We start from the raw sequence: 25,261 nt of genomic DNA, 5'->3' as shown, positions 1-25,261 counted from the left end.
AGGAAGACCCAAGGAGATGGCTTGACTCAATAAAGGAAGCCACAGCCTCCAGTTTGCAAGCTCTAAGCTAGGCCATTAATGATTGGACATTTGGGAGGTAATCAATTCAAAGAGTCACCATAAATTGAAAGCGACTTAAGGGCACATAACATACACACAAGTAACATAACGTGGAATTTTTCCACCCTAAAACGTGATTTGTATGCCAGTGAAAGTCATCTAAAATGTCCAGGCAATCTTATCTAATTATTAAGACATTTGAGTTTCTAAATGCGTAGTTGCTGCACTTTTAATCTATTTTTATTATATATCTTAGGGACGATATACTGATACTGGGAAATATAGTGATCTGTGATGTAGTGATACTGGGAAATATAGTGATACTGGGAAATATCTTTGGCTAGTTGAGGATGACCATTATGACTATTATAACTTTTCTTGCTTTCAGGGATATTCATAACATGGTTTTTTCTTTGCAGTGATGTCATAGAAGTCGAAAATACCTGCTGATAGGGATAGAAGAAAGTGGCTAGGTTGTGGTATAGAACCAGACAGTAGTATACATGATTTAATTTCTGTACTTAATTAGGGGATCTCATGTGAACTTGATTCCCCCCCTCTGGTTTTGATTTAGTGTTTAAAACTGATACCATTTGCTATCTCTCTTTCCTAATTTTTGCTTCATACATGTATGTAGCTATACACATACAGTCTAATTTTTCAAGGAAAATTCATTATATTTATAGAGGCCCATTCGGGAATTTTGTTAAATGGATGGTGGAAATGGGCTAGGCGTGGAGAGATGAGCTTAGTTCTCAGTAACCCCATCTGAATTCCTTGGACCAAGTTGATGAGTAGCAGTCAGTGGCATAGTTGAAGGCAGTACATGCCTCCTGTCCAATACATAAGGGGTCATGTAAGTCTGTAGTTTATGGTAGGTTTTGCCTACTTTTGGCTGTGTTGTGGATGTCAGGCTGCTTATTTTCCCTATTTCTCTTCTATCAAGTTATGTTGGACAAATGGATTCCAGTTAGCAAGATGACCTTGCTCTAGTAGGTGCTGAGCTTGAGGCCAAATTAAATGTGAGTTTTAAAAAAATTATAAATAGAGGCTGTGGGTGCCATGTCGGCCTCCCACCTTTGGGGTGGGGGGGTTCTCCCCACCATTGTACTTGGTTAATTTATTTCATTATTGTTTTGTATGTTGATTTTAGTATTGTTGTTTTCTTGTTTTTATTGATTTTAACTTGTTCACCTCCCAGAGCCCCGAGGATGGGCGGTATATAAATTGAAGTATAAATAAATAAAACAATAAAATTGCAGTTGCACTGGGGCTATAGCAAAGGCACCTTCATTTTCTTCCACACTACATTCCTGACCTGGCCCCCATCCAAATGCATAGTCCCCATGTGGTTGCTTTTACATTAAAAAAAAAATCACAGAACATCTGTTTGATCAGTTCTTAGTCCTGACCCACTTTGGTTTCACAGGTGCAGCATTTACTACTTTGCACTAATTCCTGTGGAAAGAGTAAAACATTAGACTTGAGGTTGTCATAAAGGAGGAGGAAAAGCCTTGCCTCCCTCTCTGATCCAGTATAACTTGGTGTCCACTGTCAAGGACACTGCAAGGGCAGGGGCTTAATGCACATAGGTATGCTGAGCCTTCCTGCGGGATGGCATTGCTCTGTAACTGTCATAATAATTAGTTAATTGTCAAATAGACTCTCGCAAAGCCCGGCTTCTCAAAGTAAAATCCATATTTTCTAATGGATAAAACAACTTCTTTGTAGTTTTCCTCATGTATTATTAGAATGTGGATTCTCAAGACTGATGTATACTTGTACAGGAAGTGGATTAAATAAAAACAAGTTTATTCATTTAGCTCCTATAACAAATATGGTAGGAATTCTTTGAAAGGGCTCACTTAGCAAGCTGTCTTTTGGTGTTCAGTGGCAGAATGTTTCAGGCGGGTCTTTCACTATGACATTATTACCCACTGATGGATCATAACATTTCAAGAGGCATCTTGAATACACTGTGGACTTTGACTGTAATAGCTTGTGGAAGGCTGTTCAAGTGGGCATTTTTTCTCAGATCTTTTATTTGTGAGAGATTTGTAGCTGTTTTCTTTCAAATATGGACTGTTTTTGATACTTAATATCATCATAATTTAAGAGTATATTATTGCTCATTACTTAAAGCCCTTCTTTACATATGTTTTAATTATATGTCAGTACATTGCTTTGAGTTTTTCAGTAATCTGGAACATAAAGAAATAAATACTTGAAGAAAGTCTTACTATGATATTAAGCATCTTGCCAAATGGACCCTTATTTTACTTTCCTGTCCTCCCACACAATAAAACAAACTTGAGTTTCCCCAAAATAGGAAATGTCATGATTCACACACTTAGAGCATATAAAGAGCAATTGCTGTTGCCATTTCCTACATCATTGCAGATACATGGGACAAAATAGTTTATTATAGGATTCACGGGGCTGCTTGAAGAGGGGAAAGTGGCGTCTCTTATCCTCACTCCTCTGTTGGCACAAGAGAAAAAAGGGGGTGATGTTGCCGGATTCCTTTTCCTCACAGCAAACAATTGCGCTGTTTTGTCCGTTGGGATCCCATGGCTCTGGCCATCAGCTCTCTGCCTATCTCCAGGGTCTGCTGGGGGAAGGGGAGGTTGGAATGGACCATGATCAGCTTCTGCTCATGGTTCACAATGTCCAGCCAATAGAATATAACAACTTACTAAAAATAAAAGGCAAAGAGCAAGCAGTGAGCAGCAGTTGCCTCTTGATTCTTCTTGTTTTTCAAAGGCTGATGTTTAGTTTCTGCTTCATTACTCTTGTAGTGGGATCCCCAGTTTGCGATTTTTAATTTAGCAGGAAGTATACAACGACAAAATCAAATTAAAGCTGTTTATGTTAAAAGTGATGCTATGGTTACTTGGCAGAATGCCTTATCAAGGCGTTGTGAATGCCCTTTTTGCTGGAGAAGAACTTTACTTATATCACTTTATTAAGCCTTTAATATTGAGTAGTCCATATGATACAATTTTGATGGCATCTCTTGAATATTGAAGAGTCACCATTACATTTATGTCTCTGTTTTCATATAACTTAGATCAGTTGATCATTAGAAGGAAAACTACAGATTTTGCTGTTTAGCCTTTAACTGATAAAATTGATATTTACTGCAGTTCTGAAATTGAATTAGCTTTATTTTTGCAAATATTGCACGAGTCAGGGGTACACTTTACTGTGGTCTGGAGGTCCCGAGAGACCTGGCCCAGGCTGCAGTCCCCATTCTCAGAGTTCCTTTTGCACAGCCAGGAAGGAGGGACACCTGGTAGGAAGGGCAAAGCAAACCACCCTAAGAACATGGGAGGAAGTGCTGCTGCTCTTTCTAGTACAATCTGCAGGCCTAAAATATATGTAAGTGCCTAATTCACTTACAAGCCCCTTCTGTGCCAGGGACATAAGTCCTCACTATCCCTGAAGTCAAGCCGAAAGGCATGGAATCAGCTTGTATGTGTCCATTTGCACCTCTCATGCCCCCTCTTTTTTGTCATATTTGGGCATCTCTATTCTGGCTTGTTCTGAAGTTGGGAACTGGGTGTGGGGGGCACAGATGTCGACAACCTGCCCACCCTCAATAAGGAGGCAACTTTTAAAAAAAACTTTCTATTTGTCATACCTGTGGATGGAAAGGGGGTGAAATTGACCAGCCTCCTCTCCTTAGCTAGGAGATGAAATTGGTCAATTTCAGCTGCATGGTCTCTTTATGAATGAAGTGTGCTTGCAAACTAGCGATGCTGTGCTGGACTTAACATTAAATATATATATATATATATATATGTAGGTGAGAGTAGCCAATCACAATGAAGTGGCCTAGCAGGGGATGGGAGAGGGGGGAAGAGGGGGGAACACCCAAAAACGGAATAAAGAGTGTGCACGGGGAAACAGCAGACGGCAAAGTAGATTTTTTAAAAAGTTGTGGTATAAGCACTCCCAAGAAAGCCACGGAAAAACTGTATAGTGGTGATGGCTATAAATTCAAATTGGGCAGCCAGAAATGTCAGGAGGTAGAAAGAACAAAAAGAAGGTAAAGGACATCATCCTTCAGTTTTTCAAATTGGATAAGGCTTTTCTGCAATCAGGCAGAAACTAGGGAAGCAGATGAACAAAATCAAGATGAAAATGATTTCAGTATAGAGACTGTCTGTGGCAACTAGTTTTCAATGAAATGTGCATAACCCTACAGATTCATTGCTCAATGCCGGTGAATGTGGAAGAAGCTGGAAGAAGTTTCAGCAAGCTAGCATTCATCAAAAACTTTAGGTATTCTACAGTGGGGCAAGAACAGTTAAGCCACCTAGCTAGTTTATATACTAATAGCCAAGCGGTCCCAATTTTTGGATACTTAAATCTGGAGATTGGAGCCATGAAAGGACAAGAAGACACCTCTTCCTCTAAACCTGAAAAACGCTCCAGGCTTTCAGAAAAATCTGAAATCTGAACAAATACAATGGGGGTGTTAAAAATACCCAAAATGATAGGAATGCCTGTAACTTTAACCTGATGCCTTCAGTGGCTGTTGTTAGGATACCATAACAGTTTAGCCAGTATTACAGGTTTGGTTTCCATCCGTAAAAGGCAGGAAGAGGGGCAGAGCCCTTTCCAGGGCTGTTTGGGCTTTTGAGGGAGGATGCAAAGGGGCCAGGACCACCACCCGCCACTAGGCGATTTGCTACCACCTGACTTGCAGAACTCACCAGGCCTGGCAGTTTCCTACTGTTCAGCAGCACCCACCCAAGCCAGTGTGGTGTAGTAGTTAGAATTTCATATTAGGATCTGGGAGATCCAGGGTCAAATTGCCAAACTGCTATGGAAGTTCACTGGGTGACTTTGATTCCATCATATACTCTCAGCCTAACCTTCTGCACAGGATTGCTGTAAGTATAATATGGAGGAGATGAGAATGATGTAAGCTGTTTTGTGTCCCCATTGCGAAGAAAGGCGGTGTATAAAGGAAGCAAATTAATAAATCTAGATGAAGATTGGGGGCAGATAAAAGGTAAGTTGTTTAGTGGGTTTGAGGGATAGGAGTACATAGGGAAAGGTGAGCAAATAGAGGCTGCCAGTAGGAGGGAAAGAGGACATAGTGTGGGGAAGGGGATACAGGGAAAAGTGAACTACTACACACCTTGCAGTGTCCCCACCTTGCAACTGGGCATGTCTCAGGCAACACAATACAACTGGGCCATAGGGGAGAGTCTGTGGGCAGGAGGGAGAGGAAGGGGGAAAGGTAAAGATCAAGGGGGCAAACAAAGCTAGGTGCCAAGGATAGAAGGAAGCAGGAAAAGGGAGGAAGGCTAGGGGGTAAGGAAGGGAAAGAGGACATAGGGGGAGAGGAGAAAATGCAATGCCTCCTGTAAATCCTTGCGGGTTCCCCACTTGTCTTATCTATTGAGTGTTAAGTTGCTAGAGAAATTAACTGCTTCTGTTAAGGCAATTAAAGTCCCATTCATCTGATGACTCTCTAGTCTTTTATTGAGGTAAAAGTCATGAACTGCTGACTTTATGCAGAAAGAACAGAAGTTGATCCCATCACCAAGGGGTGGGTATGGGAGAGAGGTCTTTCCTGTAGCATTTAGTACCTTTAGTCAACTTCATTTGGTGTACCAGAGGCAGCCTTGGAAACATGACTTGGCCAGGTTAGACTAGTGTAGTATGTTCTGTGTGGAGATATGTTTGAAACATCAATTGTTTCAAGGAGCAGCAGTGAGAGAACATCTTGCCAAACACAAACATTGACTACCAAACAGTTTTTAGGCACAATTTGCAATGCTGGTACATACCATTTTAATCCAAGTAATTTTTGAATAGGATGTGAAAGATCCATAATCAGATTTCACAGCCATACCTCTGAATTTCATGATTTATGCCAACCATAGTTTAGAATGACATCTGGTCAAATTATGATTTTTCAAATCTGTCAGAGTACTAAGACTCAGTCCAGGCTTTTCCTCTGCAAGGAATGAGGTCAAATGCATGCAGTAGTCTCATTTTCCAAGTGCTCAGGTGAGGGCCTAGGGCAGGAGGCAGTCACAAGCAGGGAAGATCTGATATCCAGAGGAGGACAAGCTTCAGCTCAGTCTTGTACTGAACTGTTCACACCTGTCCAGAATGAAGGAGCGGTCTGCAAGCCAGGGCGTTTTAGAGCCTGAGGCATCCTGATTGGTCCAGTCTATCATATGTTGAGGCCAAATTGTGAGTGATGCCTTTAGATGAAGTTAGAGTGGAGATGAAAGTGAGGTGATGCTGTTGTGCAGATTGTAAGTTGCTGAGACCCTAACAGAAGGCTTGCCCGGGTGCCTTACTGTTCAAAAACAAAATGAGAAACCATGGTTTGGAGTTCTGGCTTGGAGGGAAATTTAAATAACGGAAACTGTTGTTTTGGAAAAGCAGACGGAATTGGATCACAACAAAGGAAGAGGGAATACACAAACCTGAGGCATGGCTGTCATTGCCAAACCATGTTTTGCTGTTACATTATGATTTGGCATTACAACTGTGTGATATGTGTCTGGTTAGTGTTTCCTAGTCTGTCTGAGAATTCAAAAAAACAAAAAAGCACGATATTTTAATTATTCTGAATTACATAAAGCAGCAGGGTTATACTTTGACAGGTCTTATTTATATTCTTCCAGGAAACTATTGCTTGAATAATCTGTGTGTATATAGTCACCAAGCTAAAGAAGAATGGTTCTACTTGGCTGCTTTTGCATATGTAGTTCCTTCAAAACAAATCTAATCCTGGATGCCTTGCAAATGAGGGTATGAGATTGACTAGGAATAGTCTGGCAATGGAATCGAAACTCTGGGATTGGTTTTGTTTTGTCACAGTCTCATTGCGTAAAAATCAATCACTCTGAATGCTTTTGATTGTAAAAAACAATAGGTTTTTGGCTTTATGATGTGGACTGATGGTCATGACTTCAGACAGGGGAAAGGAAAGACAACCACTGCAGTCATATTTGGAGTTGAATAATGAGTACATCTGCATTGGCACTGTAGCAGCTTCTGTGACAGAACATCTGGACAATGACATTATCACTTATGGATTTAAATATTTTAGATGCCTGATATGTTAGCTGTATCAATGCTACCTTCCCCCTAAGAGTAAAACCTTCCAAAATGGATGCATAATACAAAATATAGGCACACAAAATAAGACACATATAGCAAGTGAAAATAAGAATGGTTGTCAGAAATGGCTTATATGGTAAGTGGTGAGGGTGACCTTCAAAGTCTGATAGAAATTTTTTGTAAATATCTGGAACAATACATGTGTGAAAGCCAAATAATAATGTGGGGGAAGTATTAGTGTCTGTATAGTAGCTTCTTGTCCCATTTTCTTCCAGCCCCTGATCTGATTTGTGTCAGGAGTATTGCGCAGTCATGACCTGTGTTGTAGTAATATGAGAAAAGGAACAAAATTACCCACTCTTTCTTCCACTATAAATTTCTCTTCCTTGTTCTCTTCATTTAGAGGTTCTCTTGGAAACAGGTGAATGTTCATTTGTATATACATACATACGCACACTGTCCCAGCATCAAGAGCACCAAAATTTCTCTTAGAAGTTACAGACAAATAGATAGTTGTGGACCTGAAAATACTTGTATCTGATGCACAGGTTAAATCTTGAGGTTGTGTTTCTGTGCACTGTCAGTTATTCATCCTTTCCAAAGCGTTGACTAAAATGTTTGCATTTTTCTTATTATGTTAAAATCATTTCGGAAAATAATAATGAAGAATTGTGAGCTGTTACTTATAATGTGGAAGGGCTGTAAAAAAAAGTTTAAAGCCCAATTACATTGATTATTGGGAGATATGGGAAATGCTATTGTATGTTGAATTTACTTAGTAGAAAGATGTCATGGGTCCAAAGTTCTGGAGAACTCAAAAGCTTGCCCAAAAGCTTGGTCCCAATGAAAGTATTTACATAGCTTCTGTGTTTGGACTGAATTTACTTGTTACTCTAATTTTCTCTCTCTGAGCCAGTGTCTCTGACTTCTCAGGGTGGGGAGGAATGCAAGGAGTAATTGCTCAATGTAAATTAAGTTGCTAGCTTCCCATTGAAATGGGAAGTACAGAGGTGTTAAGTAAAGGGAAAGATTAATAAGGAAAACAATTTCATTGACTTGAATGCATGATTCAGTTTTATTAACTTCTCAAAAGGGGGCTAAGCATGAAATCAGACAGAGGAGATAATAGCCTGTAAAAGAAAATATTGAATACTGTTATATAGAAAGCATTTTTCCAATTTTTTGCATCCTTCCTTTTCTGCAGAGTTGTTATGTGAGGGTGGGCCATTTTATTCCCATTTTAAGCTTATTTTATAACTCGTGTAGATTACCGTTGTAATTTTTAAAAATTTGTATCTTACAGCATACGTCCGTTGATGGATATACAGAGCCCCATATCCAGCCCACAAAATCAAGTAGCAGGCAAAACATACCCCGTTGCAGGAACTCAATCACTTCTACAAATGAGGACCATCCTCACATTGGGAATTACCGCTTACTCAAAACAATAGGAAAAGGAAATTTTGCTAAAGTGAAGCTGGCTAGACACGTTCTTACTGGCAGAGAGGTAAATTTCTTAAGTTTGTGAACAATATCTTGTATTGCCTTGTTCTAGGTTGGCTTTCTGCAATAATTATGTTAATCATCTAACTCTATGATAGCTAACAGACTTTTCTTATGGCCGAAATACGCATAATGGTAGAGGAGGCTTGCATACAGAGTAGGATCTACTGTTAAATCCCCATAAAAATGTGGGGCAAGGGGTTGAATCCCCATGCTTCCTTTTTAAAAAAGTTTTCCTCCCTTCTTGGTGAGGGCTGCAGGTCTAGAAGTAAACCCTATTAGAAATTGTCTAACCCACCAATGCCAAGCCCACCAATGCCATGCTTATCTCACCCTCTCGTCACTTCATAGGGAATTGGCAAGATCCAGGTTGAATACTGTTGCTGTCATGCCTGTTTGTACCCATTAAAAGGCAAAACATATTTGTGTGAAGAGAAGATAATTTGTGTGAGAACCAGTACAAAATATGGCCACATTGTTTGATTTACTCGGGGGAGGTTATGATGTTAGGAAAACAGGGATTAAAAACCCTGCTGAGCTACAAGCTAATTGTGATAAACATAAACCAGCCTTTGAGTTGAATTTCGCTCACAGAAGGGTTTGAGGAGGGGTATGGTTCAGCTTGAATTCTAAACAAAGGGCAGGATAAAAATGCAGATAGATTTCTGCCATAGAAGCCCACTGGGTAACCTTGGGCCAGTCTCTCAGCCTAACCTACCCCACAGGGTTGTTAGGAGGAAATGATGTAAGCTGCTTTGGGTGCACATTGGGGAGGAAGAAGGCAAGGTATAAATCAAATTAATAAACAATAAATACATTTCTTGTTTTGAGATTTTCTCTGAAAGATCTAGCTCTGATTAACCAAAATACAAATTCTTAGTTGAAAACAAAGATTTTTTTTAAAAAAACTTAATTTCTCTTGTTTTTAGACACCGAAACCTCTAATTAAAAGGGAAACTGCCATTTGATTATCAATTGTGGTTTTAAGCAGAATTGCTTTTTAGATACTATTGGAGGTTTAAAAATGATTATAAATTGCTGACATTGCCTGCACGAGAGACATCTATATCCCATAAAATCTGTTTAAAGTAGATAATGTGAATTGCTCTAAGAATGTGAAATATAGATGTATATTTTTTATGTTATATACTTTGTGCAGTATAATAAGCAGCTGTGCTGGGATCTGCTGCTTCAGAATGATATTGAGCAGTATGACACAGTGAACATGCTCACAGGCCCGTTCTTTGGCTGAATTGCAAGCTACCTTAGTTTCTTTGCTGTTAGCAGGTAATTAGCAAATGCTGTACTGTCTGCAAATTAAGCCTTTGAATCCCCAAATATTTATAATTTAAACTGTAAACTTTCACCATATCCTCCTTAAAATGCATATGTCATATTAAAACGTAAGCTTTTTTAATGGTTAAGAGAATTCTTTCCCTCTGCTATTTAGGTTGCAGTGAAAATAATAGACAAAACCCAGCTAAACCCCACAAGTCTACAAAAGGTGAGAATTTTATTATATTAAGTGGCTGTACAAAAATCTTATTCTTGCCTTAAGATGACTAAATTGCTCTGAAAATAGTTTGTATGCTCTGAGTCACTGCTTGGAGACTTGGTTAAGCAACGATAGAAGTATATTTACATCCCAGATACAAGATTGGTGGCAGGGAGAGTGTTGCTTGATTTGCATTCTGGAATAAGTGTGTTTTGGTTCATGGCCTCTGTTCCTGTGAGACTATATCAGTAAAGTTTTCAGTGAGATGAATGAGTACATGCACTAAGGACATTTTCTTGTAAAGCAGCTGAACAGATTATATGCTTGTGTGCTAGTGAGTTATGCTGGGAATTCCATTTGCAGTTTTCTGGCTTGTTTGTGTACTGAAGGATGAGATTCTCTTATAGCACGGCTTGCCCCAGTTGTTTGAGCTATCATTATATTACTAATCATTTGCTTAGATTTTCTATGTAATGCTCCTGCGCATGAGTTAAAATCATTGACTGTTTAGCAGCATTTGGGGGACCCAAAATCAATGAAATATCTATTTTGAGCTTTTGAACATATGACGCTGCTTTGTATGAATCAGACCACTGCTCTATCTAGGTCAATATTGTCTACTCGGACCAGCAGCAGCCCTCCAGAATCAAACTGAAGTCTTTCATGTTACCTCCTACTTGACCCTTTTAACTGGTGGGCATCAAGCCTGAGATCTTCTGTGCTCAAAGTGGATGCTCTGCTACTGAGCTGTGGTCTCTCCCTGATGTGGCCATGATGTATGATGCTTAGTCTGTAGGAAACATTCGCTGCTTGACCTTGTGGAGATTAGTGTAGCAGCATGTAAGAGACAAGGATAGGTTCACTATTGATGAAATATCAATATATTTAATTTTCACCATAGCCCCATTTGTGGATACTTAAATCCAGTGTTTGGAGCCCTGAACAGTTAAGACAGCTCTTTCTATCAACCTGAACAAAAGCCTAGGTTTACAGAAAAACCTGAAATCTTAAAAAATCTAAATCTTTTTTAAAAATGCACTGGGGGGTTAAAACCTCCCAAAATAATAGAAGCGGCACCCATAGCTTTAAGAAATGAATACTCTCCTACTAAACATTGTGGGGGTTGCTAGGTGATCACAGCAGTGTTGCAAGTTTTCAAGTTTTGGTTTTAGTCAGTAAAGGTAGTAAAGGGTCCTTTCCAGGGCTTTTCTGGCCTTTGAGAGAGGACTCATTTTGCCAGGTCTGGCAGCAATCACCAAACGATACCATATAATTGCATGACTCACCCAGGACTGGTAGCTTGCTGCTGTTCAACAGCAGCCACCCTACAAAAGCCAGTGTAGTATAGTAGTTAGAGATTCACATTAGGATCTTGGAGATGCAGGTTTGAATCACCACTCTGATGTACAAGCTCACAGGAGTGACCTTGGATCAGTTACATATTCTCAGCCTAATTTACCTCACATGGTTGTGAGGCTAAAATGGAGTGGAAGAGAATGATATAAGCTGCTTTGGGTTTGCATTGTGGAGAAAGCAAATATTGAAGTTGAAGATGGGAGGCAGATAAAAAAGTAGTTTGGTGGGTGGGCCAGGACAGGAGTTAAGGATGCAGGGAAAGGTGAGGAAATGGGCATTCCCAGAAGGAGGAAAATAAGAAATTGTGTGGGGAGGGGGGATACAGGGGAAAGTGAGGTTCCCCCGCTAGTCCTTGCAGTTTTCCCACTATGCAACTAGGCCCAGAGGCTGATACTGCGCAACTTGGCCCAGCTTGGTAGCTGGTACCATTCAACTTGACAGTAGTTTTCTTGGGCAGAGGTTGCTAGAGGAAGGGAAGAAGGGAAAGATGAAGGCAGGGGCAGAGAAAAGTAGTTTGACTGGTGAGTGAGAGGAAGAGAAGGAAGCAGGAAAAAGGGAGAGGCTATTGGAGCTTTCATAAAAGGAAAAAGGAAATCGTGGGGGAGGGTTTAGGGTTAGTGCCCCTTTCTGCGATATCCAGAATCAGCTTTGTTTCCCCTGACCTTAACAATGGCCAGACACTGTATAAAAACAATCTTCTGACAAGGAGTTCATTTTTATAATTTTTTAATTGTTAAACAAAATGTTCTAATGCTGGCATAAGATAATCAAATGTCAGCACTGAGCAACTGGGACTAATATTGGAAAAGGTTAGGGGGGAAGAAGGAGATATATAATTAGTATATAAAAGTAACTGCTTTTATTCTTTTTTAAAAAAAACATTATTTATAATCCACCTTTTTCACTGAGACTCAAAGAGGATTACACGGTGTGAGTCCGTACAATCAATTTCAAAGACATTTCAATAAACGTAATAGGGTATATACATGCACATTTGCAAAGATTTAAAACCAGTAGAAATCCAATAAAGAGTTGAAGAAATGTTGAAACAGAGTATAAGACTGACATATTAACCAACATAGGAACTACCTAGTAGAATCGTACTTAAAGCCCTTAGTAATAAAGTCTATAGTCTGTCATACTTAACAGCATTAGTAATAAATCTGTAGTCACTCCCTGGCCCTCTACTGATGCATCTCTTTGAGACTGCTTCCTTATATTACAGACTTCCTATCTAAGTTCTGCACAGTTTGCAAAACTTTTGAGCAGTGTAGAAAAGCAGTATAGAAACATCATATTATGCTTTGTATGTTGGAATCAGCCCCAAGATTGATGCTACCTCTCTCACTTCTCCACTCTCATGAATCGTTGGGCACTACTTCTCCAGTGAAACTGTCCTTAGTACATGTAGTTGAAATGAGTGCATCTTCTTTCCCTGTTCATCCCTGCCTCATCTCCCTTTGTTTTCTCTTACGTTAAGCTTTTTCCTTGGGCCACCTTGTACTCTATAAAGTGCTATGTATCCAATAATTTTTTCCTCGATGACACATGGAGCGGAGGTCCCTGGGGCAGTCGAGGGGGTAGTTGTGAATTTCCTGCATTATGCAGGGGGTTGGACTAGATGATCCTAGAGGTCCCTTCCAACCCTATGATTCTGTGGAGTTTTCCCGTGACCTTTCCGTTCCTGCAGCCCTTTCCAACTTTGGAAAGGCCATTCCTGGGGCTGCAGATTCAGTGTGCAAGAATGTCGATAGGCTGGAGTGAGGAAGGACAAGGGGCATGAAATTGGTCCCTTTCCTCAGTGGAGCTGCGTTTGAGGAAGAGGAAGAGAAGGAACAATTTCACCCTCTTGTTCTTCTTTACTGTTTGCTTCCCCCCCCCCCCATCTGCACATGTCCTCTGCACAGATCCTGCATCCCTGGAAGTGATCTTTCCAGGAGTCAGAAGAGGCTATTGGAACAGAAAGGAATGCAGGAAAACTCCATGTTCGTGTAGTGATAGGATAACTATATAATAATTGTTTTAAAAGATAATGTATAAATTATTTTCCTTCATTTCTGGTAAGCACAAAAGTTAGCTAATGCAACTTCCTTGTGGGAGTTAGAAGAATTCTGTTACTCTGGTAGCCCCAGCCCTATGTTTAAAGGCCGCTGAAGTTTACACTAAAACGACAATTTACCGCTGCAGAATGTGTTTGACATTAAAGTCTAAGAGAGCATTTGATGGAAAGTGTATCTAATAGTTACAGTATCCAAAAATGTACTTTTTACATTATCCTCGAGTTACGTGAACATCTCTAGTTTATTTTATATAGAGACCTGTTTATATAAACATCACTGTAAATAAAAATAGTTTCCTTTTTTTAAAACAGCTGTTCCGAGAAGTACGAATAATGAAGATATTGAATCATCCTAATATTGGTAGGAATTTCCCATTTTCTGCTGAGTCATATAGTAACTATTATGTTTATTAAATATATTACATATATTCATATATTTAACATTCATATATTAAATATATATTTTTTCTAGCCAGGCTTTTAGATTTATGATTAATTTCCCATTGCATATCAAAACTTCATAGTTCAGAGTAAACTGTCCTGTTGGTTTCAGTGGCACTGAGTTTTTCTGAATTAGCAACTAAATATTTCCTATATGAAATGAACCAGTTATTTAAAAGTATTCTTTCCTAGGAGGAGGATAGAGTACCAGTATGGAATGTGGCTTGCACAGTCATTGGGTCTTCACATTGGTCTTACAGCCTTTTATTAAGGGCATGTTATGGAAGAACACACTACTTGTGTGTAATGGATGGTCTGACTGCATGTGATTCCATTGTTATTTCAGTATGGAATGAATCTATGGTAACTGTGTTTTAAAAAATGTGATACTCATCAGATAAAATAAGTTTTTTAAAATCAATTTTATTTAAATCCATACCAGTTTATTTTTAAATACTGAGACCTGTGAATGAGAAACAGGATTACAAAGTGTATAACTTTCCCTTTCTGCTTTAGTTTTCATTGCTTTTAGAGCCCTACTTTGTGATGACAATTCTTCTGGCTGAGGAAGGCAGAACAGTTTTGTTCCAGAGACAGTTATTGTTCCTGAATCGGCCAGAGGGCTTGTTGCATACAAGGTATACATATTGTTGCATACAGGGTATGCCCTTTTTCCTCCCTTTTCCAGCAGAGTGTGCTGTTTTTCCAGCATGCTTGTCTCTTGTTGGCTTATAAAACTTTTTAAAATAAGCAGTATTCATTTTGTTAATATACTTGATGGGCAGTGTCCTTCTGGTTCTTAACAGTTCTGCAGTCTCCCCTGGCATTAAAATGCTGTCTTTAGCTGAATAAGAAACTGCACTATTTCTAACCTGGACTAGTTCTGGAAGAGAAGCGGGTGGTTATCATTTTTTAAGAATTTCAAGTGTAGATCTAAACCTTGACTTCAGCATAGATTTTCTTTTATCTATGACATGGATAAGGTACAGCAGTTGAAGATTATTATTTTAAATAATTTATCTTTACCTCCTTGAGGTAATTCTCTGTCATTCTTTTATTTTTCAGTTAAATTGTTTGAAGTTATTGAAACAGAGAAAACATTATACTTAGTAATGGAATATGCCAGTGGAGGTAAGTCAAAGCTCTTTTCTACTTCTGTGGGTAAGTTCAAAATATAAACCATTTTTAAATAGATATTTTTATTTTTAACCATTACGGGGGTTACAGAATAAAAATGGAAAAAGGGACAAAAAAATTTAGGTTTACAAGAAAATTAAAGATACACATTACAAGGATTATTAAAATACTACAACCATGTTACTTTTAAATATATATATATATGTTTGAAGATGGAGGTTCAGCTGATAAAATATGCTTTTGCTGTCTTTTACATGATACAGCTTCATGAAAACCATACTCAGATCTAGAAGACATTTTTCTTGTTAATGTTTTATTATCTACTCATGCGTTTTAAAATAGGATTGCAGAGCTATGCCATAGTTCAGACAAGCAGGAGATGAAGTGGAAAACCTGTATCTAGAATACACCTCTTCATACTATAGGGAAAGGCTTACCTGATTGAATGCTCCTCCATGTACCTGCCGACAGAAAACTAAATGTTAGTGAGACACCTGGCTCTTTCCCTTGGTGGAGCTGGTTGTCATTGTCAAGGATTGTCCTCCCACCTCATGTTGTGCTGTGCTGAAGGTCTTGCAGAGTCCTTCTATTTCTGTTGGGAGGTGAAGCAGAAGCAGGATGCTTGTTATCTATCACTGTTAGCATTCAGTCACATAAAAGGGATAAAAGCAAAGACTTTCAGAAGATCTGTTGCATTCACAGCCACCATGAGGCTAGTCTCAGCTGATGCTGAAGTCAAGTGATAGAGGCTTCTAATGATGTATAAGGACTCACTTCATGTAGCTGTGGTTGAAGGAGGGTCCACAGAGGCTTGGCAGGAGTGACTTCCATCAGTGTCACCAGAGCCCACAGCGCTTGCAAGTCATCAACAGGGCATGTCTTTTGATGGACCACTCCTATCCGTTCTGCACCTGGCTGCATGAAAGTGCTGAAGCAATCATCTCTCCAGCTGTTGAATTTCCAGCACACTATGAGACAACTGAGTTATTGAGTGGGACCCATCTCCCACTAGTCAGGCTCCCTGGACCAGGGTTGGCCTTACAAAAGCAGGAAGAGATCCAAGAGTAGTGCCCTCCCCTCTCACCAACCATGCAAAATCCAAGACTCAGGCTAGCCCTGTGGAGGCAGGAGGAGAGTTAAAATCAGTACATTCTTCTTACTACTCAGAGATCCTATCTGGGATACTCAGGTTCAAATCCACATTCTGCCACGGAAGCTCATTGGGTGATCTTGGGCCACTCAAGTACTCTGAACCTAACCTACCTCACAGGTTTTTTTGTGAGGATAAAAGGGACAAGATGAGAATGATGTAAGTTGCTTTGTGTCCCTATTGGGATATAGGTGGGATATAAATGCCATAAAATAAAATAAAAAATACATAATTGAAATTGCCGTGTACATAAGCCTGACCAGATGGGTTGCTTCCAGCCTCCTAGCTCAAGGCAGGTGCTCTAACTCTATGGCTGAAACAGACCACAGCATAAATTGGCTGGAACTCCAGGCTTTTTGCTAGAGCCTGGATCTCTTCCTGCTTCTGTAAAGCTAGCTCTAATCCTGGAAGCTTATCTAGTGGGAGGTGGGCTCCACTCAGTAATTCAGTGGTCTCATAGTGTGCTGAAAATTCAGCAGCAAAGCTGACTAGCTGAGTTGCCAAGATCTGAATCTAGGGGAATGAACCCTGAACCAGTATGTCTTTCAGGCAATTGGCAGACACATGGAGCCACCAGTCTTGGATCTCTTCCCCTCATCTACAAACAACAAACTTCCAAGATAATTTTCAAAGTTTAAAATAGGGAGATGAGGGGAAAATTGCACACATTTATGTTTGGCCCAACTCCTCTCATCAGGAAGGTCTTCAGGACGGGACCAAACTAATTTTCATAATCTTTTATTGGCCAAACAGGCCCTTGTTCTCTGAACTGATCCTAGAGACTTTTGGATAGTCAAGGCCAGTCATCAACATTTTGCTGATTTCCAGGAAACCCCCACAGATTAGATTCATGAAGCAACATGAAAGGCATTCGTCAGATAGTGCTGACTGACACAAGTGTATAAAGTTCTTGACAGCAAGCTTTAGGGCTCTTGATTTCCTCTTTGATATCTTCCCATAAGATCTTCACCCAGTATTCACAAAGGCCATGTCTTCTGCAATTTTCTCTGTTCATCCTCACATGTTTCCTCAAGGGTGCATCCCTCCTCAGTCCTCCTACAGTGCATTGTTTTCCTACTTGAGACCTACCCAAGATCTTTAAAGCATTCCACAAAGGTCCCTTCAAGTCCCTCAAGCAGATTTCCCTTGCAGATCGTGTTCATGTGTTTGCCTTCCTGTTTTCCATCACTTCAGTCAGAAGGGTATCGGGGCTCAGAACTCCCTCAATAAGGAAGACACTTGATATCTTCCACAAAGAGTCTGTGGCATTACAGACTGACCACCTTCATTCCAAAGGTCAATTCTTCCTTTCCCAAAAATCAAGAGTTATTCTACCCTTGCTCAGGTCACCTTTATGAAAGGGAATGGCACGTTATTGGACATATCCAGAATCATGAAAATCGAAAACACAGCAGACGTCAGATTTTCAAATACCATTTTGCATTTTTTTCACCCTTCATCAATGGGTAGGAAGGCTTTCAAATCCACAATCACCAGTTATTTCTCTTACATACAAGACTGACATCTTCCAATCTCTTCAGGATTACTGTCTACTCCATTAGGGCATTCATAGCACCCTTGTCCACAATATGCCCCCTTACCCCCAGAGATCTGCTGATCGTCTACCTGACCCTCTTTTTCTACTTTTGAAAAACACTATTGACTGGACAGTTATACCTCAACCAGAGCAGCTTTCTGCATGTGGCTCCTCAGGCTTTTCCTACCAGGAATGGACTAACTTTTCATCATCCTTCATGAAAATACCCACTGATGGAAAATGAATTATTAAAAAAAACGTGGGGTAAGTTTTCATCATTGAATTGAATGGTATTCTTTCCCACCTAGATTCTTATATGGAAGACAGAACCTACCTTTAGTGTAAGACTAAGTTGATGTTTATTCAGTTGAATCATGTACATAGGACACTGTCAGTTCAGATACTCCTTTGTTCAGCAAAGAGGACATTCTGATCTCTTTCATACCATTGAAAATGTGTTCTGAGGATATGCAATGGAAGTAGTCCACAAGATCTTTAGCACAGCCTGCAGAGCAGAGTGGGAGGCCTAACCTTCAAAAAGATTACCCATTAGTTTACCCATGAAAAGAAACTCTCCAAGTAAGTCTATGCTTCATTACCCCCTAACATATTACTTTTACATATGGTGCGATGTCTTTTTCATGGGAAGATGTTTCACCTCAGAAGCAGCCACCTGCAGTCTGAAGTGGTACAGTCTAGGCACTGTTTTATTGCCCCTTCTGCTGTTTGGCATGATTTAGACCTGGTTACCTTACTGTAACTTTTCATTCAAGCTACCAGTAAAACTTAACCTCTTTGATTTAATTGAGTTGGTGTAGAAGCTGCTAATTGCGAAGAAGTTCTGATCCAGGGCTGCCTTTGTTATAATGAGTGTTATAATGGGGAATTATTGATGCTGAAGATAATAGAGAGCTGTCTGCTACATAACATGAACTGAGATGCCCTTGCTGTTGTTATCTATATACTGCAACACAATCCAAACAGGGTTCATTTCTTCACTTTCTATGAGTGCTGAAAATCCAGGAAAGGGGCTTGAAATATATCTTTGAGCATCCTGGATTTATGGAGACCTTTTCGCCACTATGGTTATGGCCCTCGTAGGGCATTCTGGATGAAATTGTGCCCCTAGTGAAGTGCAAAAAGTGACAGCACATACAGTTCTATCAGTCAGCTGAGCTCAGTAGGCTTTCATTTTAAATCGTCTTAAAGTACAGTTAAATTTTATTCTTTTTGTTTTAGGAGAAGTATTTGACTACTTGGTTGCACATGGAAGAATGAAAGAGAAAGAAGCACGTGCAAAATTTAGACAGGTACAGGTTAAATGTAGGCTGTCAGTGAAAATAGAATTTGAAACTGTGACTAGAATATGGTTTATTGCTGTAAAATGAAGTTGGGAAATAGAGTATCCTGAAGAGGAAATAGATTTAATTTCTTTCCCAAGTGGTAATTCAATACAAGCCACGGTAAATGTTCTAAAATGGCAAGCATTGCAATTAATTCCAGATATTTGAGAACAGAACTCCCTTTTAAAGTGTTGTAAAAAACAGGAGGGAATCCCTGAAACATCTTTATATGAACAGTAATGGAAAAGATAGCGTATATCAATTTTCATTAAAATTGCCTGTGACTGCCTTTTTCTTCCAACTAAGTGTATTAACGCTGCCTCCTATAATTTTGGGGAACAAGGTTTGTTTGGAAATTGGAACCTTCCCCTCAGTTGCTAGATGTCCGTTGTTGGTCTATGCAGTCCCACATTGGGACTGTATAGGTGCAGACTGCTCACTGGAAAAAATTCTCAAGCTCTCAGACAGTAGGGAATGTTCTCCACGTTCAACGTGCTTGTGCAGTGTTTTCCTGCTGAAGTATAGTGTTGTCAAGTGGAGTGACCCCTATTCCTCAATTCCGTTTTTGTCGTCGTTGAGAAAGGTTCTTGCTTGTTGCTTTTTGACTTTCCTTCAGTCTTGCATGACAAACTGATCTGTTGATAAGTAAATATAGATCTTTATAGAGACAACATGTCTCAAAAAGTACTTTTCAAAAAGTATTCCAAATTCGACACTAAAATGCTGCATACTGACGAATACAACCTTTGTCTTCTCTGCCTGGGGGAATTGGATAACATTCCTGTTTGTCGGCACTGCCAATGATTCACCCCCAAGGCCAGGAGTGATTGGGCCACCCATCTGAAGTCTGCAAGGTGGGAGATTATTATTATTATTATTTCATTGGCAGACTTAAGATGGTGTTGTTATTATTATTATTATTCCTTTGGCAGACTCAAGATGACAGGCTCTGATAGGCTGGTAGCAAAGACATGTGCCAAGCATAGATCTGACTTCTGATCTGAATGACATTTATTGGTTCCAAAGGCTCATACACCAGATCCAACATGGAACCATTCACTGACTCCAACTGCTCAGATCGCTGCATCTCGCCTGTCCCAGGCATCAACACCAATTCGGAAGCCTAAAGGCAAGGTGGAGACTGCGAAGTGCTGATTGCCAGACCAATCCGAGCAAGCTGCATCAGAACCACCAACAAAAAAGTCAAAATCAAAAACCAAACATCCCAAGAAACCAGCCTCTACCTCTTCTCATCATTGTCACCTCCATTCTCCATCTTCGACACCTTCATTGATTGTGGAAGAGGAGATTATTATGGCTCTAGCCACTCCTTCACCTCCACCAACCCCCACCTTACACCAGGAGGAAGAGGAGGCGATCCCAACAGAGGAATTGCCTTCCCTCTCTACTACGGACCCAAGTCTCTCAATTCTATCAACATTGGCTCCAACCTTCTCGGTTCTGACAGCTCCAGGTCCGATGGCAACTGCATCTGGCCAGTTAGAGATGGCTCAACAACAGCCTGCTCAGGCCTTGCCTCAGACATGGAACCTTTTTTCGGTTCCAGCAAGCACACCACCTATTCTGCCTATGTCATGGTCTCCGAGCTTAACCTACCCTCCGCAGATAGTGAATTGGCAGGAATTCCTGTTGTGGTTACAGGCTGCACCTCTCCTTGCTTCAACTCCAAATGTCTTGGTTCCAACCTCATTGGTTCCAGTAAAAACTTCAGCTCTGTCCTGCCGTTTCCATGATTGATTCCTGACTCCCTCAGATTCGGACGAAGGGGAAGAAGTGGCTTCTCACTCAGACATTACTTCCAAATTAGGACCCCTCTCCCGAAGAGGTGATTGGAGAGACAGCTTCATCATCCCCTACTGAGGATTTCCGCCTTTTCTCAGAGCAGATGCTAAGAATGGCAAGAGCCTTAACTGGATGTCTCTGCAGCGATACGCAAGCCTAGAGCAAGGTTCTCCAGGCCATTTACATGGACCCACCTGCTTCCATGGTCTTCCCTGCAGTAGAAGACCTTTTAGATATTGTCCATGGAATTTGGGGGTGGGGAGGAAGTGTCAACACCTGCCACTTCTTGCACAATTGAGAACTACTACAAATTGAAACAGGACAATGCATTCCTGTTTAACTATCTGCTCTCTTCATCACTTGTGGCTACAGTGATCCATTCCAAATACCACTATGGATCCCACTCCTCCCCTGTTGATAAGGAGGGACATAAACTTGATGCACTAGGATGAAAAATTTATTCCTCCGCAGCCTTTAACTTTAGAATAGCTAACTATCAGGTTGTAATGGGCTCTTACAACCTATTTCTTTGGGAACGTCTTTCCGCTTACATTCAGGTCCTGCCTGAAGAGAGAGAGGCACTGGTCAACATATTTCAGGGTGAGGCCACTCAATTTGACAAAGCAACAGATATTAGCAGGCAAATGTGATCTATAGCTTCTTTCCTAGACCTATGCCGCCACTCTTGGTTACGTTCCACTGCCCTACCAAAGGATAAGTGCAGCAAAATTGAGGATTTTCTATTTGAGAGCACCTCTTTCCTAGAAAATGGACAACTCCATACTCCAGATGAAAACGAATGTTCAGACTGTCCGCTCTTTTGGGGGGGGGGTGTCATTGCTCTTCTGCAACAACCACAACAATCCAGATACCGTTACCAGAGCTGTCAACCCTACCAACAACATGCTTTGAGGTATTAATACCAACCATACCAAGCCAACAAAACTACTCCTTCTAGCCTTGTGCAGGAGGAAAGAGCTCTACCAAGGTGAGATCTAGGCAACCTCAACCTCAGCCTCCAAAGTCCTCTCAGGGACAAAAGTCTCTCTTCTGACTCACTGTCCCACAACAGACTTATTTCTATGTATTGTCGAAGGCTTTCACGGCTGGAGAACGATGGTTGTTGTGGGTTTTCCAGGCTGTATTGCCGTGGTCTTGGCATTGTAGTTCCTGATGTTTTGCCAGCAGCTGTGGCTGGCATCTTCAGAGGTGTAGCACCAAAAGACTTTTGGTGCTACACCTCTGAAGATGCCAGCCACAGCTGCTGGCGAAACGTCAGGAACTACAATGCCAAGACCACGGCAATACAGCCCGGAAAACCCACAACAACCATAGACTTATTTCTGCTCCTTTATGGACAGATTGGCCCCTTTTCAGTTTAATTGGAGCATGATTACAAATGACTCCTGAGTTCTCAAAGTTGTTAACCAAGGTTATTGCTTATGCTTCTCAGAACTACCTCTGTTAACTTCTCCTGGAATTGCCTCTACTTGCTCTGATAAGGAGCTCTAGCCTGCATTCATAGAGTGGCTCACTAAAGGAACCATACAGAGAGTACCACAGGAGGAACCTCCCCTCATAGTTTTATTCAAGATATTTTCTTGTGGACAAAAAGGATGGGTGAACTTTTTTTACTTTGGATCTTTGTAATTTAAATATGTTTATTAAAGTTGAAAAAATTCATATGGAAACCTTTCAGTACACTGCCCTTCCTTTGGGTTACCCTCAGCTCCAAGTGTATTTACCAAATGCATAGCTGCTGTAGTAGAGTTCCTTAGGTCTAAGGAGTGTTCTGTCTCTCCCTACCTAAATGATTGGCTTCTTGTTGCCTGTTCAAAAAGATCTGCTCCTAGAACACGTTCACATCACCATAAGGACCATGTCATTCTTAGGCCTCATCATTAACTGGAAGAAATCCTCGCTCTCACCCGCTCAATGCATCCAGTTTATAGAGGCTAGATTTGATGATAGGGTAGGGAGAGCCTTTTTACCGCTAGGCAGGGCAGGGTCACTCCTGGCCCTTGCTCTCCAGTTCCAGTCTAACCAGTTCTCCAGTTCCAATTAACTAGTTCCAGTCAGCTGTGTCCATTCAAAGACTATTGGGACTTAACGGCAGCCATTACCAGTGTCATCTGATTTACTCATTTCCACATGAGGCCTTTACAAAACTGGATCCTCAGATGCTTTGACCTAGTCAGGGGCTTGCAACAGAGGTGATTTTCCATCCCTAGGTTAGTAGTCAGATCACTGGATTGGTGGGCTCACAGGAAAACCTCCTTAAGGGTATACTGTTTGGACTTCAATTCCCAGACATTTCCAGGACTTCTGATATGTCCTTTGAAGTTTGAGGAGCTCACTGTGGGGACGTCTTCACCCAAGGTACTTGGTCAGACGCAGAGACTAATATGCACATAAATATCCTAGAATTAAGAGCAATTCATTACTCCCTTGCTTTCCTTTGCAGGTCTCTTATGCAACAAAAAAGTTCAGGTACATACTGACAACACAACCACACGCTACTACCTGAACAAGCAAAGGGGAACGGTTTCATTGACTCTATGTTATGAGGTGTCAAAACAGTGGCAATGGGCAATACAAAACAACATCCTCCAACAGGCAATACTCATAGGGCACTACAAATGACAAGACAGACTCTCTAAGCAGAGTGTTTAAACCACACCATGAATGGTCGACCAAGGACAACTAGTAAAACCCCATATTCCAGAAGTGAGGATTTCCAGACATGAACCTCTTTGCAACCTTGTCCAACACCAAAGCCAGAATTTTTTGCTCCTTAGCCAATCATTCAAATGCCTTATGCCTGCTCCAGCCAGAGCTGATGCTTCAGCGAAAGGGGTTTCTCCATGAAGCCAGAGGAGGAATAAACGCAGCGGTGGGCACTCAGTGCTGGTTAAAGAGGTTAAACAGCGTTTATTTAGGAACTATATACTTGAGAGTAAAGAGGAGAGATAGAGACAGATGCTTGCTATCTGACTACATGTAGAAGAGAGAGATCAGGAGAGAGAAGAATCAGGATATTGCCCTGTTTAGTCCAATAGGAGATAAGACAAGGAAATGACCGTTAGGAAACAAGAGAGATGCTCCCCTCACTATCCTAACTAATTGATCCTTGCTGCCCCCTGTATGGAAGGCTCTTCTTCTCACTCAGACTTTGCTATTCCCAACACTCCAGGCCCATACTGCCTCCACCACTCACTGCCTGCCAGCCAAGTTTTTTTTCCTGATCCTTTCCCAAACTTGCCTGGGAAGGGAAGCCTGCCTTGGAACTCTAACAACCCTGGATTGCCCTGAGAGCATTTGGACTCGGTTGTTGCTTGAAGCCTTAAGACACCTTTCCTGTATTTTCAGATACTGGGGGGAGGGTGAGCTACCAGGAACTTTTGCCACTTGAACTTTCTGCTCTAAACTTCCCAGCTGCTTGAGCCATTGGGCTCTAAACTACTTTGCTATCTGAGCCATCTGGCTCCAGATTTATTCTGGTCCTGGGCGGGGGGTGGGGGGTGGGGAGGAGGAGGATGTAAAAAAGCTCTCCACCTGCCCTCTCTTCGTACAAAGTTGCAGTTGTGTGTCTCTATTTATTGCATGTATGTTTTTAAAACTGTGTTTTGATTTACTTGATTGCCTTATTGAACTGTCTGAAGCTTAAATCGTTTCTTAGATTTTGAAAATTGTTAGGAATGTTTTATTAAATAGATTTATACTTGATGGTATTAAGAATAGATTGTTTATTTGAATTAGTCTGCAGAGAAAGACCCCTTTTGTTGCTCGGATTCTTTACGATTAGTCTCCATTCAGCTACCAAAAAGGAATGTTTGCTTTTAATCTGGCCTGAACCCCTAAATTGTCCTTTTTACTCACTGTGAAGGCTGATTGCTCCCTCCTAAGTCCTCATCCCTGTGACCTCCTTTCTTAATCACCCGACTAACCAGGTCCTTGTTACTCAGGTCCACGTAAGGGCCTCCCCACAGCTAACCAGACTCCTTCTAGGTGTATAGTGGCAGCCATTAGGAATTGCTACATTGAAGCCAGTGTACATTGTACATTGTACAAAGCTACATTGTCCAGTAATGATAAGAGCTCACTCCACCAGAGCACAGTCATCTTCAGCTGCTTTCCTCTGGGGGACTCCACTATGAGACATATGTCAAGCTACCACATGGTCCTTGGTAGGCACCTTCATCACTATTCAGTAGACACACATGCCAGAAGACATGCTGCAATGGGGACGGCCATTCTTCATTCACTGTTCATCTGGACA

At 40.9% G+C, this 25,261-nt stretch overlaps 1 protein-coding gene across 5 annotated transcripts in view; it reads left to right on the top strand.

The window, feature by feature from the left end:
• MARK1 (microtubule affinity regulating kinase 1) overlaps positions 1-25,261 on the top strand; it is a 117,072-nt gene that overhangs the window by 35,923 nt on the left and 55,888 nt on the right. For 4 of the 5 annotated variants that reach the window (XM_054980498.1, XM_054980482.1, XM_054980490.1 and 1 more), the window contains exons 2-6: positions 8,462-8,665; positions 10,112-10,165; positions 13,884-13,932; positions 15,078-15,143; positions 19,076-19,146. In XM_054980498.1, the coding sequence (XP_054836473.1) occupies positions 8,462-8,665; positions 10,112-10,165; positions 13,884-13,932; positions 15,078-15,143; positions 19,076-19,146 (444 nt within the window). Of the gene's footprint in view, positions 1-8,461; positions 8,666-10,111; positions 10,166-13,883; positions 13,933-14,589; positions 14,651-15,077; positions 15,144-19,075; positions 19,147-25,261 lie in introns of those variants that run through there. The other variant, XM_054980506.1, reaches the window with a different exon arrangement.

The sequence above is a fragment of the Eublepharis macularius genome, chromosome 1, assembly GCF_028583425.1.
Source record: "Eublepharis macularius isolate TG4126 chromosome 1, MPM_Emac_v1.0, whole genome shotgun sequence".
Lineage (NCBI taxonomy): Eukaryota > Metazoa > Chordata > Lepidosauria > Squamata > Eublepharidae > Eublepharis > Eublepharis macularius.
Note: the sequence above shows the minus strand (reverse complement) of the source record. Positions and strands in the feature narration are given on the sequence as shown.